At 35.4% G+C, this 20262-nt stretch overlaps 1 protein-coding gene across 2 annotated transcripts in view; it reads right to left on the bottom strand.

Annotated features, from left to right (window-relative positions):
• RFTN2 (raftlin family member 2) overlaps positions 1–18402 on the bottom strand; it is a 53917-nt gene extending 35515 nt beyond the window's left edge. The window contains exons 1-3 of one of the 2 annotated variants that reach the window (XM_016131116.2): positions 17713–18402; positions 3168–3351; positions 1189–1303 (exon numbers count right to left, since the gene is read on the bottom strand). In XM_016131116.2, the coding sequence (XP_015986602.2) occupies positions 1189–1303; positions 3168–3351; positions 17713–17851 (438 nt within the window). In that variant the 5' untranslated portion in view covers positions 17852–18402. The remainder of the gene's footprint in view (positions 1–1188; positions 1304–3167; positions 3352–17712) is intronic. The other variant, XM_016131118.2, reaches the window with a different exon arrangement.
• Positions 18403–20262: the final 1860 nt, after the last annotated feature.

The raw sequence follows: 20262 nt of genomic DNA, 5'->3' as shown, positions 1-20262 counted from the left end.
AATAAAAATGATCAGTTAGGTTGAACTTTTTCCAAATCTTTATTATTTTTGTTTCCTTTTGTATTCACTGTTTATGGCTTCTGACTGTCCATTCAAGACTGGACTTCACTTTGAAGCATTTGTATTCATTTCACAAATATTCAGAAAACCAAGATCTCACAGGATGCATTTGTTGTAGATTTTGCACCCAATTCTTTTTTTTTTAAAGTTTAGTTTTCCTAGTATAGAAGTTATATTTATATACTAAACTCAAACTCCTCAATCTATTTATAATTAAATATGTCTACTCTTTCATTTTCTTTCAGATTTTTTTACTTAAAAATTATCTTTTTATCTCATTTGAAATGTACGGAATATATTTCCTACAGAACAATTTCCCACTTTCCCAACAGCATTTATTAAATAATGGTTGTTCCCCCATTTTATTTCATTAATCAGGTTTGTTATGAAACTTTTTATATGTGTATTAATTTATTTATGGCATTTCTATTTTGTTTCATTGCCCTGTATTTTTTTTTTTTTTAACTCTGTACAATTTGGTACATGTGCTTTGATATGTTTTAAATTCTGGTAGAATAAGTCACCTATCATTTCCTTGTTCTTTTTAAAGCAAGAATGAAAATTGATAAAGAATACCAAATATTCCAGGACATGGAAGCGACTGGAGTGTCTTACAATAGATGATTTGATAAAGAAGCTGTAGTACATTTTTGCAATGTAATATTACTCAGCCATAAGAAAAGATGAAAAACTGTCATTTGTGACAACATGGATGGACCTTGAGATAATCATGCTAAGTGAAATAAGCCAGACAGAAAAAGCTGAAAGTCACACGATAACACATATGTGGGATATAAACGTAAATGCAACAAATGAACAGGACAAAGAAAAAGAGACTCATGGACATGGACAATAGGCTAGTGGTTACCAGAGGGTAGTGAGGGAGGAAGAGGAGGGAGGTAGATGGGGCAAAAGGGGTCAAAATGTGGTAACACAGAGAAATCTAACTATGGAGGTGGACATACAATGCAATATTTATATGTCTTACTGTTAAATTGTACACCTGAAACTTATTGGATTTTGTTAATCAATGTCACCAAAAATTTTTTTTATTAAAAAATTGAAAAAAAAAAAGAATACCAACTATTTCTCAATATCCCATGGGAAAAAAATGTATACATTTAGTACCTTTTCTATCAGTTCTTTTGGCGCGTCGTTTGTTTGTGTCTCATAAGTTAGAGGACATTCCTCAATCACAAGCCTTGGGCGTCTTTGTCCACTGGGTGCTGCTGAATGCTTTGGGCTGTAACAGAGAATATGTTCATAGTTAGAAGCCAATTGCTGATTTTAAGCTAGTATGCTCATGTAAAATAAATGAGCAACTCACAAATAAGGTCAAGGCAATTATTATTTTTGTTGTTATTTCAAGCCTAATGGCTGTCTTCTTACATCAAAATACCAGAAAAATGGAGTAACTTGTATTAATTTAAATTTACTTAAACTTCTATTAATTTAATTTCTAATTTAATGTGAAAGAAAAAGTTCAGGGTGGGAGAGGAGTGGGGAGGTAGATGGGGAAAGGAGGTCAAATATCTGACAGCAGAAGGAAACTGGACTTTGGGTGGTAAACACACAACAGAATATACAGATGTTAAATTGTAATGTACATCTTAAAATTATATAATTGTATTAATCAATGTTACCCAATAAACTTAATTAAAAAAATAAAATAAAAGAAAAAAGAAAAAAAGAAAAACTGAGTCTATCGTAAGTTATTAGAAATGATTTTAGAGTACTGTTATACCTCACTATTTTACAAAAGAACAAGTAAAAATCCAATTTAAATGCAGATACATATTGTCCCATATTTTTTATTTTTCTTCATTTTTGACCTTTACTCCTTACTTATCCTTAGCCTTGTCAAGGCATTACTAAGTTTATCGGGAGTAATGCTAAAAGAGAAAGGAGAATGTATATATGATTTATAAAATGACATGTTTATTTAGTAATGCTTGAACTAGCAAATATCCGATGAGGCTGCACATCATGTTGAAGTGTACACACCCTCTCAGACATGGGTAAATAGGCACTTACTCAGTAGCAGGCAGAGTCCCTTAAAAGCACACCTGTAATTTAAAAATATTTTTAACATTTTCAATTTCCCTGTTTTCTCTCTTTTTCTCCTCTTCCATTTTTCCTTCTCAGCATAGTCCTTTCATAGCTAAAGTGACTGATTGTTAGTCCATCACTGAAAGAAAAAACACAGGTTGTACCTTGGTCTTTCAGATGGTTTTAAAATAGTTGAAGAGTTATGTAAAAAAATGTAATGTGTTGATTGAAAACATTGGTCTGGTTATTTTTATTCTTCATTGGGAGAGGCAATAGTATTTTAAAAACTATCAAACTTACAAACTAGGCTGGCAAAAATGATTGCAGTATTGTTTGGGAAAGCAGCTATTTTAAAAAGTTAAAAAAATAAACTAAAATTGATGGTTTCTACGTCTAATTTTTTTGATTATTTTTTTTTTAAATTTAAAATTAAATTTATTGGGGTAACATTGGTTAATACAATTATATAATTTCTACATCTAATTTTTTGGAAAAAGCTGCTAACAGGTTTATCCAATTTGTGAGAACTTGGCATGTAGGCCTTTCTCTTTCTGCTGTAAATGTTATGAGAAGTAGACATAGTTTCTGTTGCCACTATTAATAAAACAATATAGGACAGTTAAAAAATGCTCAATGAAAGTAAATGGACTTCATGGGTTCCGTCACCTTTTAGCCCAGTAATATGACTTGTAACTAATTGCTACTCCCTCATCTTCTGAAGTTGTTACAAGAGCTTCCAGGTGCTTCTTTCTTGAGTCTGCTTTCCTTTCCCTTTGTTCACTTACATTTTCACCTAGGACCTGTTTGTCTGGAAGGGGCTGAGATCAATGAGGAGTGTTTAGTTTTGTTTTTGTTTTTGTTTTCAATGAAGAGTTTTAAGGAAGGAAACATAAGTTTCTCAAACCAGGTTCAATAGCTAGAAAATGTGTCTTAAACCAAAACCCCTAATTATTCTTTGTCTCCATCACTTTGTTCAAACTTTTTGGTATCTTAACTAAAGAAAACTTCCAGTCTCAATGACTTTTTAATATGACTGTTTTCTTGAGCAGTGGGCTTACCTTAATTTCAAGCGCGATAGCACCACCCTGTACAGGTAACTTGCAGGTAGGTGTTTTCGCTGCCGCACAGGTTGTATAACAGGATGAATAGCCCCAACAATATATCCTTTAAGATAGTAGTCTTCCACTTTTGTCACTATATCTGGAATTGAATTTATCTTGATGACTTCTGGATTTGGTGAAGCTGAAATATCAAATGCCAAGAGAAATTTGCATGTTCATAAAATGAAATTATACATTATTTCTGTGTAATACTACTAATGAATAAGATACATAGCCATATGATTTAATCTCAAAGTTACACTGCAATGTATTATATATTTTCTAAATTAATTTTATATTTTCTAAATTATTTTCTAAATTAATTTTACATCTACCCATGAGCTGGTAGATATAAAATATTACCAATATGTCTTAAAGTAAAAATATAATGTCTTATGTGTTTTTTCAACTATGACAACTTTATTTTTCAGGATTTTATTTGACTGTATTTCCAATAATAGATATTGAAAACATACATAAGAGAAACAATATTAAGTTGAAGAGTCAATTGTTTTTATGATTCTGACAAAACGAGATGCATAATTTCTTAAGAATAAAATTCATACAAATCCAAAATTAAAAATGGGAGAAATGGTATTTGGTAAGCAAGAATTGTCATTTCCAATTACTCTTCCAAAGCTCCGTGTTTAAGTTTCTATGAGAAACTAAAAATATGATTTCTAGTGGCACTTGTATAAATTCTTGAGTAAAAGAATTGAAAAGGAAAAGTATCCAGAAATTCTTTTTAATAAGTAAGAATTCTAAATGTAGAGAAAATTTAAATGCAAAATTGATACACAGCTCAACTATCCCTTTGAAGCAGGGTAAATACATAGAAACTATAGAATAGTACAATCTGTACAGTCTTTGGTAAAAGAAGAAGGGTATGTTACTTGGGAAAATGTTCTTAATGTTCCAGTAGTATTTATTTAAAAATCAGCTTTGTTTTCCGTAATGATATTTCCCATTTTCTGAAAGACAATCAAGAATTAATGTCTAGAAATAGATCTGCAATTTGAGCGTCCCTTGAGTAACAAAACATGTGAAATTAATTCCAGGTATGGGCAGTGCTGGCCGTTGGCCTTCTGTCAGTGTGGTCAGTGGCGTCCAGCAAAGAACTGCTGCTAATTGCCTGAACACAGGAAGGAGGTTAAGAAGCAGACAAGGAAGAAGGGTCAGAGGACATATCCACCTCCTCTTACATTAATCTCCATGTGATGGAACAGAAATCCACCGTCAGTGGGTGTCCATGCCAACTTTTTAAATGAAAATATAACACTCGATATAAAAGTTATATAAACCGGGATGAATTCATTTCCTCAAATTTTTATCCTCTTTTGGATTTAAACTAATTTGTTTGCAATATGCGAATAGGAATAAAAACAGAGAATTATTTTGGACTTTGAAGAAACAGCTGGGTTTCATCGTAAGATGGCCCAGTTCTGTCTGGCGTGTGGCAATCTCTCTGTGAGTCATTTGGTTTTACTATTTTTCAGTATTTTAACTACCAACGCTGATTTTCAAACAAGGCACTGGGAAACCATAAAAGAGAATAAACTGTTGAGTCTAAGGAATAAAACATAACCTAAACTTATTTTTAAAACTATATACTAACCCTACAAAATTTTAAAGAAAATTACGGTTTTTGAATGGATCTCATTTCTTACTGTAGAAAGTGGAAACATTTTAGCATGATTCAAAAGAATCTTCATAGTCTGGCCCCTGCTTGCTAGCTTAGCCTTCGCTCTTGTCATCATCCTTCTTGTATGTCGTCCTGCTCCGGCTGGCCTGAGCTACTGAATGAAGTTCCTGAACCCAGCACGCTGTTTCATGCCGCCATGCCTCCATTTCCTTCCCTGTTCCCCGAGCCTGAGTTAATCACACCCTCCTCTGTGCTGTGCATTGTACTAGTTTCCTTATCAGGCTATATTAGTGTTACTTGTTTATATGTTTGTTTCTGCTGTTAGACCGAGAATGCCTTAAAGACTAGAAACTTACCTTATTTCTCTTTCTATGCCTAGAATTTTCCTAGGTCATTGTGTTAAGTTGGAAACACTATTCATAAGGGAAACTAAGAGGTGAAATTATTGCAGAGAGGAGGGAAAGCTGTCAAGGTTAGCTACTGGAGATAAAAAAAAAAAAAGGTTAGTAAATTCAGGAATAACTGTACAGGTTATCTAGGCCTCGTAGGGGAGAGACACACAAGGAAAGAACACAGAGAGGCAGTGTTGTGGAATTGTTATTCTTTTGACCATAAAAGTGAGGATGGTCAAGAACCTAGTGAGAATCCAATCAGGTAGAGTTAAAGGTCATAATCACTGTAGTAGGCTCTATCTTCAGGTCCCACTTTATGCTCCTTAAGTTAATGATATTATAATGAGAAAAACCACGTTGTAAGTGAAGTAAAAAGTAACGAGAGGTGGAGCTACATTGGTGGCAATTAGCTCCATCTTGGAGTGAAATCTGGAGAGAAATTTGGGAGAGAGCTACACCACAGACAGAGAATGAACTTGTGGGTTTCAGAGAGCATCTGGATCCTGCTCACCTTGCTTCTCTCGCTGACTTCTTTGGAGTCACTGTTAGGTCCCATACTGTCTCACCTAGTATAGTCTGGCACCATTGCTTAGAAGGAAACTCCAGAAATCAAGAACTTAGGGTAGGGAAAAGTCCCCTTTCTTGGAGCCCTGGGTTAGAGTTCAGAGCTATTTAGTCAGTCTTATCTTGCCACCATCACAGAGAGCAGAGTAGTGCAGCAGCCAACACATAAAACACACTTAATGAGTTCAAAGAGGCACTTAAGTTATTATTAAACATAGACTATTTGAAAATCTTTCAGTTATTCTGTATTTTCAAGAGATGTTCAGCAGTTTGTAATATTACAGTTGACCCTTGAATAACACAGGTTTGGACTGTGTGGGTCCACTTATGTGCAGATTATTTTTTTCAATAAATATTATAAATATATTTTCTCTTCTTTATGATTTTTTCTTTTCTCTAGATTACTTTATTGTAATACTATAGTATGTAAGACATATAATATACAAAATATGTGTTAATTGACTATTTATGTTATTGGTAAGGCTTCTGGTCAGTAGTAGGCTATTAGTAGTTAAGTTTTGAGCAAGTCAAAAATTATACACAGAATTTTGACTGCATGGGGTTATCAGCACCCCTAGTCCCCATGTTGTTCAAGGGCCAACTGTATTTGATTATTTTAGTTTCATAATACCACCTTCGTCATTAAAGATTACATGTTATTTGGAGATGGATAGGTAGTGGCGATGGTTGCACAACAATGTGTATGTACTTAATGCCACTGAACTGCACACTTATAAAGTTAATGATATTATAATGAGAAATGATTTAAATAATTATAAATGATTAAGATGGTTAAAATGGTTGTAATAAAATTACTGATTAGTAAAAGTAAAATTACCAAGTGATAAAAAAATAGTGAGTCATAGTTTAGTTGGTGCATTTGTAATAAACTGAATTTTGAAAAGAATTTATATATTTTTTGATATAAATAACCATATAACCATAAAACAGAATCAACTACCATACAAATAAATACAATGAAAGAAAACACTTATTAGATTCTGGCTAGATACTGTTATCTGCCAAAGACTCTGACTTCCAGCTCTGCTCTTTGTTGAAAAGGAAAATGAATCATTAAAGAGGTGTTAAAGACTTATTAACTCTAAACTGATTGGAAAGCTTAAAAAAATTGAATTGCATACAATTTTTGTTTATGTGATTCAATATTTTTTAATTCTGTGTTTGTATGTACAACTTAAAAGCATCTCGTGCCTAATGTCAAGTCATTGGGTGGAGGTTTGGCGACCCACTGGGTTAGAAGAAGCAGGGACACAATGATAGTAGCAAAGGAGAGAGATAACATTGGAGGGAATGAAATGAATTAGAAAATAAAGAACTATAAAAACCTTACAGTCTGGGTCACTTAAAGAGCTTTCCTCACTTCATCAGTTTAAACTGATAATGATAATGGAAGTCACTCCATCCATTATATTGTTTTAGAACATGGTTTTCGAAGGCGCAGTCATGTAACATGGTCAAAAGCAATCACCAAGGAGCTAGCTATAACAGAATAACACTGGTGCTTAGAGAGGTCCCTGTTCAGGTAGAGAATGCTATTTCTAGGGAACACCTTGCTCTCTGGTGACGTCTGAGAAATTTTGTGTTAATGGAATAAATCCAGCTTTTCTGTCCTAATCCACTTCTTTTTGTACTCTCGGTAAAGTAATTTCTTGAGACTTAGTGCAAAAGAAATGTTAATGTGTAAACACACACACACACACACACACACACACACGGAGTTTCAGGAGGATTACAAACTGAGAAAGCCATAAAATTACAAAGGGAGACAAACATATTGTACATCAGTGGTAATAAACATATTTTAATGTAAGTTTATGTAAAGATCATGTTCATTTAAGTCCCAGTGCTTTACGTTATGTAGCTGTCTCAAGTGTACATGTTTTTCTATCTGGAGATCTGTGTCTCTTGATAAATAGTTAGCACTCAGCATAGATATGACAATTATGGCGAGTGCTTAAAAAAATACTTGTTAAAGAACCGACTGAATGAAAAATTGGATGTAACATTTACATATTCAATTAACAGAACTCCAGGAGCCAGTGTTTAGAGAATAGACTCTAAATTCAGACTGCCTGGCTCCAAATCCCAGCTCTGCCACTGACTGGCCTGGCAAGGTACTTTTGTATCCATATGATTCAGTTTCCTCATCTTCAAAGAATAATAACAGAATCTATCTTAGGAGGTTGTTAGGAAGTTTAAATAAATTAATATTTGTTCCTAGAAGTATCCGGCATGTAATGAGCGCTATACAACCAATGGTTGCTTTGCTAGATGAGGTCCTCCCCTGTTTAAAGAGGTAATGCACTATTCTCACTAAGAGCATGAGCTCTAGAAGCAACTCACTTGGGTTCGAATCTTGGTTATGCCATTTACTAGGTATGTGATCTGAAAGAAGCTCTCTGCCTCCCTGAGACATGGATAAATAATTGTATTAACTTCACAGAGTTTCTTTGATAGTAACTGTAAAACATGAGCCCACTGCCTCGCACAAAGGAAACACTCAAACGTCAGAGAAGAGCATGTCTGTTGGTGGCTCAGCTCTGAAAAAGATCATTTCAAATGAAGTTGTCCTCAGAAAGTCATTGCTGTCTTAAAAAAATCTCCAGGAAGAAGATTATTGTAGGGATGTGGATTTATTCCAAAGCCCATGGCCTGCCTCCCAATCTGTAGCAAGGCCTCTAACTCATGCTTTGAATCTCAGGTCCCTAACTCACGCTGTAGATTAGGAGTCTCTAGCTCACACTCCATATCAGGAGTCGCGAACTCACACTGATCTGCTATGTTGAGTCATGAACTAAAATGCCCAAAGTTATCAGGTTGATAATCCAAAGGAAGGAGCTGTGCTGGAAGAGGCTGTGAGACCTGGAGAATAACACTCAAAACTTCATTCAAAAAGTAGAGCAGCCCCAGCCCAGTGCTGCCTTCTGGGCATGTGGGCCTGGCTTTATTGGATCATATAATTTTTAAGAAACCCCTCAAATCTCGATAATTATTTAATATCTTTCAATTTTTAATAAATTTTATTGATGTTATTGGGGTGACATTGGTTCATAAGATTATAAGTTCCAAGCGTACAATTCCATAACACATCAACTGTATATTGCATTGTGTGTTCACCACCCAAAGTCAAGTTTCCTTCTGTTACCATATATTGACTCTCTTTACCCTCTTCTACCTCCCCTCTTTCAATTTTTAAAAGTGACAGCTGGTTAATTAAAATATTTTAACACTGTACACACCAAGTGAGACCTGTCTGATGGATGAATATGGCCCATGGCTCATTGGTTTGTGACTTCTGAACTGGGTCACTCCAGAGATTCTCCAGACCAGGACATACAGATCATCTTAGACAGTGTTCATCATCCTAGGACACAGAAAAAGTGATCCAAGTCTTCCTCATTAGTAAGGATAGGAGGATGGTAATAGGAGAGCTGTGGTTCACTCCATTAACAAATTGTGCTTCTTATCCTACGTTGGGACTTGGTTCAAACATGCCACTGTCGGTCAAGAAAGGTAAACCCAGGAGCAAGAAGAAGAAAAATAAATTGGGAATTTTATGGAGAACTTTCCTTTGTGTAATTGCTCGATTCTTAATGTTTTAAATTCTGCTGAAACAAGATAGGAAGGCTGATTTAGGTTAGAGCTGTGAGGAAGGAGAGAGCAGTGAATACAGAGTGAGGAATTTTCATCAGTGCTCATCAGAGTGAATAATTACATCTCCACAACAGGCTCAGTGTTTGAGGCCAAGACTTTGATTCAATACCCTTATACTGGGGCAGTAATATCAGAGGCTCTATTACTATTTAAATACAGGAAGTTAAGGGGTAGGTGGTGGTTGTTTTGGCTAGAAGTTGAACAGCACAGGCGGTTAGCAGCAGCTGCAAACCATCTTGTTCTTAGCTCCCCAACCACCATCAGTTCTTTCTTAGTTCTTGGAGGAAGGAGCGAATGGTGTTGTTTACAGCATTAATGGGTGTGGTTGGTTGCTGTTAAATTGATGCTATATGATTTATAAAAGCTTTAGTAAACCTTATAAGGCTATTGTGAAGAATTGATAAAAGAAAGCTTTTTGCAATTGCTTTGAAAACTATACAAATGCAAAGTGGACTTTTATAATTAAAAATCAACACATGCTGAAGGTTAAGCACCAATCTCATTAATAGTTTCTAAAATAAAATAATCAGTAGACTTTTTAATGCTCTCTTGCTTAAAGTCTCTGTAGACAAAGACCAAAATTTAAAAACCAGAAAGTCACATTCCAGTATAAAGCTAAGAACTTGTTCAAATGCCAAAAACTTTGCTCTGGTGATGTAACTATGAACATAGTCCAAGACATATATATTTTTTCCACTAAGTTACTTTGGAAGATTGGTATTTTTGAAACATTTATGAAACATTATTTCTTCAGATAGAACTATAATGTACAAACACGGGCAAGTAATTTTTAAAAGAGAACAGGCTGTCAATCTCCATATTATATCTAGCAATTATAGTAAAAAATAATAAGTAACATATACCAAAGTGTGTATTTTGTGCCAGACATTTTGAGAAGTGCTTTACATGCCTAATGTTTTTTTTTTCAATTTTCAAAAGTTTATTGCTGATTCTTCAATACAGTAAATATGGCTATACATGTATAATCTTAATTAATCCTTTTAACACTCCATAAGGTGGATATTATTATTCTCAGATGAGGAAACATAGTGAGAGAGAGATTTGGTAAATTGCACAAATTGTTAGTAAGTGGTAAGGCTGTGACTGAAAACCAGTCAGAATGACTCCAGGGCCAGTACACTCTAGTGCCTACAGGAAAGTAAAATTGCATTGCTTTGGATTATGTTAGTTCAGAATTTGTGTAAATTTAGACATGGGCTGGGCTAAAGCTTTTGGACAACAATAAATTGTTGAGCAATTAGTGTATAAATATTAAAAGAAGCATCTGGGTTCCTATACTTATCAAAGTATTTTAAATTATTTAGAAATATAAAAGACTATATAAACGACATCCAAATGTGTAATCTTTTATGTTGTCAATGAAAGCGCCATCTTTGTAGTCACTTGTTAACATATTTAAATTGAAGTAATCTAACTAGTTTTTAAATACACTAACTCTCTATTGAACTACACAGTTCATTATAATAGGCAGATACACGAAAGATCAAATTATGACCATTCCAAACTCCTGCAACCTTCTGATTCAGGGCTGCCTCCTCCACGTGCCACGCCCCAGGCATTCTGTGTTATCTGTAGTTCCCAGAAAGACCATGAAATTTTCTCTCAATTCTAAGTCTGTACATTTTGTCTTTCAGTCTTGTTTGCATTATCTCCACTTCATACGCAGTCTTTTTTTTTAACCTTTTGAAAAATTTTGGGTGGAGGTAGAACTGTAACATACAAAAACCTCCCACAAAATAGACTTAAAACTTCTAACACTTGGGGAACCACCATCCACTGAAAAATTAGAAAATGGCGGGCACTCCGGAAGCCTCTCATTTCGCCCTTTCCATTCACCATCCTTCCTCCTCCTCTGTGCCACATCGATTTTATGGTCGTCACGTCGTCCCTCTTCTTTTTAGTTTACTGCCCGAGAATGTGGCCCTAAACACTATAGTGTAGTTTTGCCAGTTTTTTGAGCTTTAAATAAATGGAATCATACGGTGTATACTTTAGTGTCTGTCTTCTTTTATTCAACATTATACGTGAGAGATTCATCTTGTGTGGCTTGTGTAGGTGTAGTTCATTCATTTTCATTGCAGTATAGTAGAGGTTGGCAAAGTCCTGCCCTATGGCCTGTTTGGTTACATACGGTATATTGGCACTACAATGGCAGAGCTGAGAAGCTGCAATAGAGGCCATATGGCTCAAAAAGGCTAAAATATTTACTATCTGGCCCTTTATAGAAAAAGGTTGCCGACTCCTGCAGAATAGTGTTCAATTGCGTGAGGATACCACAGTTTATTTTTCTAGTCTCTTGTTCTTGGATTTCTGAGTTGTTCATGCTTTTGGGTTATTACAAATAACACTTCTATGAACATTCTTGTATGTCCCTCGTGGTGCACATGCACCCACATTTCTGTTGCGTGTATCTTCAACTAACACCAAAACATTTCTCAACGTGATTGCACCAATTTACCAACAGCTGCTATAAGCAGTCTTTTAAAATTTTAACCATTTTGGATGATTTGTAATGGTATCTCACTGGGTTTTAATATGTGTTTTCTTGATTATTAATGGAGTTGAGCACAGTTTCATATGTGAATTGACCATTTGAGCACAGTTTGTGAACTGCCCGTCTGAGTTCCCTGTGCATTTTTCTAATGGATTGTTTGTCTTTTCCTTACTGACTTATTCTCAGTTATATTTTATATATTCTGGACACAAAACTTAGTCTAAGTCCCACTCATTCTTTAGGTCTCCAGTGAGGTGGCACACATTTTTAAGGAGACTTTTGGGATCCCAGCATTCAGGTGGTGGTGGTCTTCTTTCTGCTTCTACAACCCTCATACTTCTAGCAGAGCCCGTATTGCAGTGTGCAGAGTACGTATTGTAATCGAATTCTATTTTCTGATATCCCTCGGTGGGATGCTCAGTAGGATGTAAGGTCATAGAGGGACTAGGCTCTATTAACCTTTGTAGGTTAGCTCTTAGCTCTGCAGGTGCTCACTAGGTGTTAGTTCAGAGAATGAATATATGTCATGTATAAGAAGTATGTATAGGAAAAAAACAATATAATGTAGACTGCCATTAGAAATGTATATGCATTTTCTCCCAACATCAATATTTATTTAAGTAGGTCAATTGTATGCTATTATCAGAGAGTCTCTTCTCCCCTAGTTCAGAGTGGGATCTTTCTCTTCCACTATAGTCTAAATTTGTGAGGTTTTATTATTTTTCTAAACCAAGATATCTTACCACTTCAAACATAATGGAACTCCATATGGTTTTTTCCCCTGGTATGAATTTGGGTTAGGCACCATGATAGGGATTATGTTTCTGCTTGGGTAAATTTAGCCTTTTTTATTATTAACTTCTTTTTAAGTGTAGCACTTTATGTTTAAAAGTCTTTTGACTGCTTGAGGAAATGTCCAAGAACTTATTAGATTCAAACAGAAATAGAAAATTTAGCTGGACCCTTCCTTCCTCCATTCCCTTCTTCCTTCCTTCCTTCCTTCCTTCCTTCCTTCCTTCCTTCCTTCCTTCCTTCCTTCCTTTCTTCCTTCCTTCCTTTCCTCCTTCCTCCTTCCTTTCTTCCCTCATTTCTGATCTTTTATTCATCTCTTGTTGATCTTTTAATGCATTCTCTTCAGTGCTGCATCTTTGCTCTTGTTGAAAGTTCTCTAATATTTAAAATTACCGACCACTTCTTGCTCTTTGAAACCCTCCCTTTCCTTGTGTTTTCTGTCATTTTTGTCAAGTTGTCCTCAATATGGCTAAATATATCTGATGACTCATCCCAAGACACTTATGCTCTACCCATATTCCTTCTTTTTAAGACTTTATCTCTTTCAATTCCTCCTAAACATCATCATTTCCAGCCTTGCAACTATAACTGTCTCTACCAGGATGTTCCCTGGCCACCTCAAATGCAATATGCTTGCAATAGAATTCCTGTTGCACCACATGCTGACTCTCTTTGGGACGCCCCTCCTACTATAAGAGGCATTGTTACTTCCCGTTACTCATGCTCAGAACCAGGAAGTCATCCTGGAATCCTCATTCTTTCTGTCCCCTCAGATTAGGCCAGCCACAGGCTAAGTAAGTTCCTCCTTTATAGTGTCTGTTATATTTACCCCCTGCATTCCATCCTTATTGCTGTCTCTCATATGCAGGTCCTTCTTATTATTAGCCTCGACCACCACAAGCAGTCTTCTAACCTTTCTCCTCCCTTCCATCTTTCCCACTGCATTGTTAGAAAATTAACGTGAGATTGCAGTGGGAAAGATGGAAGGGAGGAGAAAGGTTAGAAGACTGCTTGTTCAAAAGCCTTTCTTTACAGCTATTTATTCCCCAAAAAGACTTAGCCAAGTCAGAACATTCCATACTCCATTTATTTCCAATATTATTTTCTGCTTCTTTTCTAGAAATCCTCCTTTAGCTCACTACTCTAGTCAATAGCCCTTGAATGTGCCTCAACCTCTTAATCTTTTTCTGATTGTCTAAGACTTGTTTTTTCTTCAGTATCAATTAAAGTCCTAATATGAGTTCAAAGTGATCATATTTAAAACACAATACTATATATATATATATATATATACGTGTGTATTATAGAATTGTACACTTGAAACCTATATAATTTTGTTAACCAGTGTTACCCCAATAAATTCAATAAAAAATGATTTCTCCATTTTCTTACACCTCTTGTATCTTGTAATTTTTCATTCATTAGTTCAACACAACTTATTGGTCATTGATCATGTGCCAAACACTGTGCTAGACATGAAGATAGTTAAGATATAGTTCTAAAACTTGAGAAGTTCATGATCTTGTCCATTTTGACAAGTTAGAATATAAAATACTTGAGGGCAGAAACAATTTCTTATTCTTCTTTGTATTTACAGTACTCATTGGCATCTTCTACAGAATTCATACATGTGTTATTGCTGTTAACAGGGATGATAAAAGACAATGAGCGGTCCTTATTCTAAAAATAAGGTAGCAAGTTAGAGGTCAGCACTACTTTATTCAACATATTTTACACAATTCTACTGGAAATTCAAATAAAGAAACTACCATCCATCCTTCTGTTGAGTTTTTAGTATTGTAGAACTTTTTTTTATTAAAAAAATTTTTTTTTATGCCTACAGCACCTGGTCTTCCCAGGTGGTCTCCCATCCAAGTACTAACCAGGCCCGACCCTCAGACGAGATCGGGCGTGTTCAGGGTTTGTAGAAACTCTTTTTAATCATAAAGTTATACATGCTATAAAAATCCTTAAGGCCATTACTATTTAGATTGTTTTTCTGGAATTGGACAAGGAGGTAAACTAACACTTTTGGATCATTTGCAGAGTTAATTTAACTTTTTATTAAGAAATTCTACCACACACTGATATAAACACTCAACACATAATCTGATACACACATATAATTATACAACAATCCAGAAAATTTATTACAAAAAAATGTATTGAAATCTCACTAGTGTAATTAGGATAGCATAAAGCCAAGAGGGATAATAACAGTTAACTTTTATTAAGTGTTTACTGAGTGTCAGGTACCTTTTCAAGTAGATTGATCTTGTGTTATCTCTTTAATCCTTAAAACAACTCTATTATGTAAGCACCATTAGAATCCCCATTTTACAGACGAGGAAAATGAGACATAGCAGTTGTCAAACTTGCCACAGTTAGTCAGTTAAAGAGCCTAGATTCAGAACTCAGGAACTTTGACTAAAGAGGTTTATGTGCTTATTTCAATGCTATTATTTCTTCCATAGAGATGTAAATAATGGTTCAAGAAAAACCACAAAACCACAAAAAACCAAGTGTGGGGAATGGGAGGGAGGGAGAGAGAGAGAGGCGGGGGTGGGGGTGGGGTGGGGTGGGAGGGGGTGGGGGGGGTGGGGGGGTGGGGAGAGAGAGAGAGAAATAACTGAATGGAAAATAAATAAGTTGTTTAGGATAATTATAGCTGCCACAATAGGGCACTGGAAATTCCAGAGTCTCCTCCTTTGCCTCACTGGGACTTTACTCTCTGTGCTATGTTTTTCCAGAGGAAAACAAGGTAAGAGACAGGCTCATCATGAGCACACACAGCTGCCACCAGACCATTTTGTTTCCTGAAACATTGCTTATTGCACAGTGGCCTCTGAGAGGCAGGAGATGTCAGTATTTAGTACTCCTTACAGGAATCCCAGGACAGAATTGCTAGTGCTAATTGCAAGGCCGGCATGTTTTAATACCTCCCCCCACCCACACACACCTTGACTCACTCCTCTGTATACTGAAGTTGCAGGCGAAGGTTAGAGATGACAGAAGAGAGGAAGGTGGTTTGTGGAGTTGGACTGATGTGGGGTCTTGACTTGTGAGGCAAAGTCAAAGACAAAAAACAAAATGAAATCCAACAAAAAACATATGAAAGAATTGAAGAGAAATGGAGAACCAGGAGACTAAGCACTTGGACCAAATAGGAACCAGGTACAAATTTAAAATATGTGCCTGCTTTCTGTGTTAACATTTGTAAACTATGACCATACTTATACTTTATAGTGTAATACTGTTACCTCTTGCAAATACCTAGAGTGGCAGGTAGAGATTATCTTCCTTCCACAGAGAGGGCTTCTGATGATAACAAAACCAAAATAACTCTAAAAACAGCTGCAGATTTTTCTGATTTAAGGATGACTATGTTTATACAAATTTGTTTGAGATTGTTAACATTATTGGAAGGAAATAAATCAGAAAAAAATTCCAATTACTTGAAGCCCTATGATCGTATGGGGGATTGTGCAGCAAATCTTAAAGTGCAGATCAAAATGGCTCTGGCCTAAAGTTTGTGAATAGACAAGGTTTTAAGATTAAGGAAAGTGTATGTTTGTGTCCTATGGAGTTACAGAAACTAGTCCCAAAAAATAAATGACAAGGATAATCAATGGAGAAAATATAATACTACATCACAAATATTTTTTCAAATAATGGTTTTTAAAAAAGTATATAAAAAAATTCATGATTTGTTACCTGTTTGATTATCACCATTATCCTAATTTTAAGATCCATAATTAAAAATAAAGAATACTGACATTTTTTCCTTTGGTAGCCTTAGCCTTAGATAAAAACGGAAATGCTAATATGTTAAAAGTATATGTATAGATTTTGTGTATGTCCCTGTAAGGGAGTTTACTTGCTGGCTAGCTCAATTTTTGACAAAGAAAAATAGGCAGCTCCTGCTTCTCACACAAAGATGTACTGTTCAGAGCAAACTAAGAAATGGAGAAATTGTGTTTAAGATGAAAAGAAATGAAGATATTATCTAATGTGATAATTTGCTTAGTATAAACTTTGTATTCACTGGTAAACTGTATGGTGTTTTAGAATTAAAAGTATGACTTTGTAATAAGAATTTAAAATACTGATATCTGGAAATTCTAACAGCAAGTAAGACACTCCAAATTTCGTTTTTAGTACCCGATTATTAAACATATAGTTCTGCTTTTTAAAAATTTAGTTTTACCCATGTGGTTGTACAGTACCCTTTAGTTTCTAAAAGAAGAGAGGCAAAGTATTTGTGAAGTTGAGCTGCCTCTGTTCCTTCCACAGGGCTGCCATCTGGGCTTGTTTATTTGTGTTTCCAACTTTCTGGAACAGGGAGTTTCTCTGTTAGGGACAGGGCACCAAGCAAAGGAAGTGTCTTACAGAAGACTGTCGTTTTTTCTTTTTTATTGTATTTTCAAACTTCAGATTGAATTTGGTCAAAAATATCAAATAACTAGCACAAGCACAAAATTTAACATAGTTGGAAAACTTAGAATTATCTTAGCGAACACTTTTCCACGTAATGCAAGCAATATTTCCTACATGCTACCTTCTTGTGCCTTTCAGATCCTTTTCAAAACACAAACTGTCATTAAGGCTATAGCTACTTGGCCTGGAAATCAAACATTTTTCATGTACTCTTCTACAAATAAGTATCTGATTTAAAAATGAAAGAAATATTTCCAAGCAGTGTTTCTAATTTTATAAAGTACTTATGAGCCATGTTATAAAAAACGAAGCAAGCAAAACAAAACCTTTCAAAATGTAATTAAGAAACAAAGCATCATTGTTAGATTGAGTATACAATCTGATTATGAATAACAATTAAAAAAGTCACAAACTAACACTTAAAAAAACTAGCAGTCTCTTATCTGAAATGTTTCATTTAACGAAATAGAAGCAAAACGTACGTACCTTGTAAAGTAAAATCCAGCAATACATATTCGTAAGCAAATTCTGTCTTTGTTTCCACTTGTGGTCTCTTCAGGGTAGAAAATATTTTTCCAGGGCTGCTATCATCAGGGTCTTCTAGCTTTCGAAGTCCGCACCCCATGGCAAAATCTGTAAGGAATTAAATTGCAGGATAGGGGAGGGAGAGCAGCAAATTTTGTTGTTAAAGCTGCAAAAAGAAAGTTATAGACTTAAGAGCTTTGATTTTTTCAGCTAAACCATAGATACTCAAAAAGAAAACATTTGAGTCCAAAGAAAGGAGCCGAAGACTTTTTCTATCCATTTTTCTGTAAAGTCGTTGAACCCATGATGATTAAGCTACAGCTCCGGGAGGCTGGGCTTGATCTTAGGAGAAACATGCAAGCTGCTCCAACTTAGCGGAGAATTTCCATGCCACGTCAATTTACAGCCAGCCCCCTACCAGAGTTCTGTCGCTCAGGGCACCAACTGTGCTTTGTCTATTCCAGTTGGCTGGATTATAAAAGAGGTGTCCAAAAACGGAAATAAAAAGGCAAAAGTACAACTCGGAATTATCTACAAGCAGAGGATATATTCACAGTGGCATGCAATTCTTTTTCTTTTTCCTCTTTCCTCTCTTTCCTGTGCCCACCCCCTCCTTCCTCCTGCTACTACCAAGAAAGCGAAGCAAAAGGAGAGAGAGAGAGAGAGAGAGAGAGAGAGAGAGAGAGAGAGAGAGAGAGAGAGAGAGAGAGAGAGAGAGAGAGAGAGAGAGAGAGAGAAAATGAAAGAAATGGATCTCAACATCATTGAAACAAAAATCACTTCCAGAAAGGAAGTCAGTTTTATGAGGAAACTTTCTGGAGTCTAAAAGGAGAAAAAGAAACATTTTTTTTTTTTTTAAACAGACACTTTTGTCTTTCAGTAGCGCTTTTGAGGATTTCCTTTCACATGAAGGTTCTTTTTGGTGGAAAAATTGTATATTGATTAAAACTGCCAAATACAAAAAATTTATATTAAAATATTTTAATAAAAAGACTTTAAGTGCAAAGGAGAGACAGATATGTGGATAATTAGTTTTCCCAATATCCTTACAATTTAAAATATTCTACTTTTAGAAGGCTTATGATAGTCTCTAATAACACTTCTACAGGTCCCAAGGCATCCTTAATTAAAAAAAAAAAAACTGACAATTTGATTCTTTCAGTCTTATAAATTGCAATTTATCTTAAGTCAAGAATAATTTATAATCAACTAATAGCAATGAATGTTTATTGCATTTCACTATATATGGGCCAGGTAGTATGGTGCATTCATCAAAACTGTGAGCCCTGAAATCAGACCATGTGGGTTCAATCCTGCTTTTAATGTCTACTAGAGACATGATATTGGGCAAGTTACTTGACCTCTTCAAGTTTCGATTTCCTCCCCTATAACATGGAGTTAATAATAGTACTTACTTCATAGGCTTGTTATGAAGGTTGAATGAGCTAATCTTATCTCACATCCTAACACCATGCCTGCCTAAAAGCACAAGATAAATTTGTTAATGTGCTTACATGATGAAACAAGAGTTGAGAGTAGTAACAGAAAGGAAGTGATTCTGCCACCGCTCCCATTATTTACAAAGTAAACCCTGATCACATTTCGGAATCTAGAGAACACAAGCCTGAAAAGGTTTTTTAATCACATTGAAGAGTGCACGTGAAACCTCAAAGGGGGGATGGATCATTTAGTTTGTAGATCACTATGACCTCTTGTCTCTTCCTTTTGTTTACTCGTTTTTAAATAGTTTACTTCTCAGTAATGTTTTTAACAGAGGAAGATTCCATAGTTCTTCGTTCTCAAGGATGAGCATGGTTGGTGGTAAGCAATTTCTGGGTAAATTTGGCTAAGAAGACAGCACACTCTGACCTAGTGTGACTCATTCAACTATTCACAGTGCTTTCATGCCTGTCATTTTTCATGTCCTCTTTTGTATGATGGCCTGTGAGTTCCTGGATGGCAGAAAATGGGATATTTGAAGTTCACTAGTTTCTATTGCAGTGCCTGGAAGATTATTTATTAAGTACTCACTATACTTATTAAGTGCCTGCTAGATTGCAGGCACTGAAATGATGCAGGCAGGACATTTGTGACTAAACTTGGCTTCTGCCTAAAAGAAACTTGTGGTTTAATGGGGAAGGCAGACTTATAAACAGATAATTTCAACATGATTTGGTGGCTGCTGAGATAAAGAATGTATAGAATGTTATGGAATCCAAGAAGAGGTTTCCAACTCAGCTTGGAGGCTGATGTATGAACTGTCTTAAAGGATGAATATGTATAGGATAGATAAAGAAAGGTGGGGAGCATATGCCAGGAAAAGGGGAAAGTATGAGCAATGTCACAAAATCATGAAATGGTATGGCATAAACTTGAACATAGAACACTTAAAAATTACTCGAATATAAAATATGAAAGAAAACTAAGCTATGAGGGAGGTGAAGAGCTAGGTTATAATGGGTCTTATATGCCATATGAAGGGAACTTGTGGTTTATTTGTAGGCAAGAAAG

Source organism: Rousettus aegyptiacus, unplaced genomic scaffold, assembly GCF_014176215.1.
Source record: "Rousettus aegyptiacus isolate mRouAeg1 unplaced genomic scaffold, mRouAeg1.p scaffold_m13_p_2, whole genome shotgun sequence".
NCBI classification, from domain to species: Eukaryota; Metazoa; Chordata; class Mammalia; order Chiroptera; family Pteropodidae; genus Rousettus; species Rousettus aegyptiacus.
The sequence above is the reverse complement of the archived record's forward strand: the minus strand, read 5'-3'. Positions and strand labels throughout refer to the sequence as shown.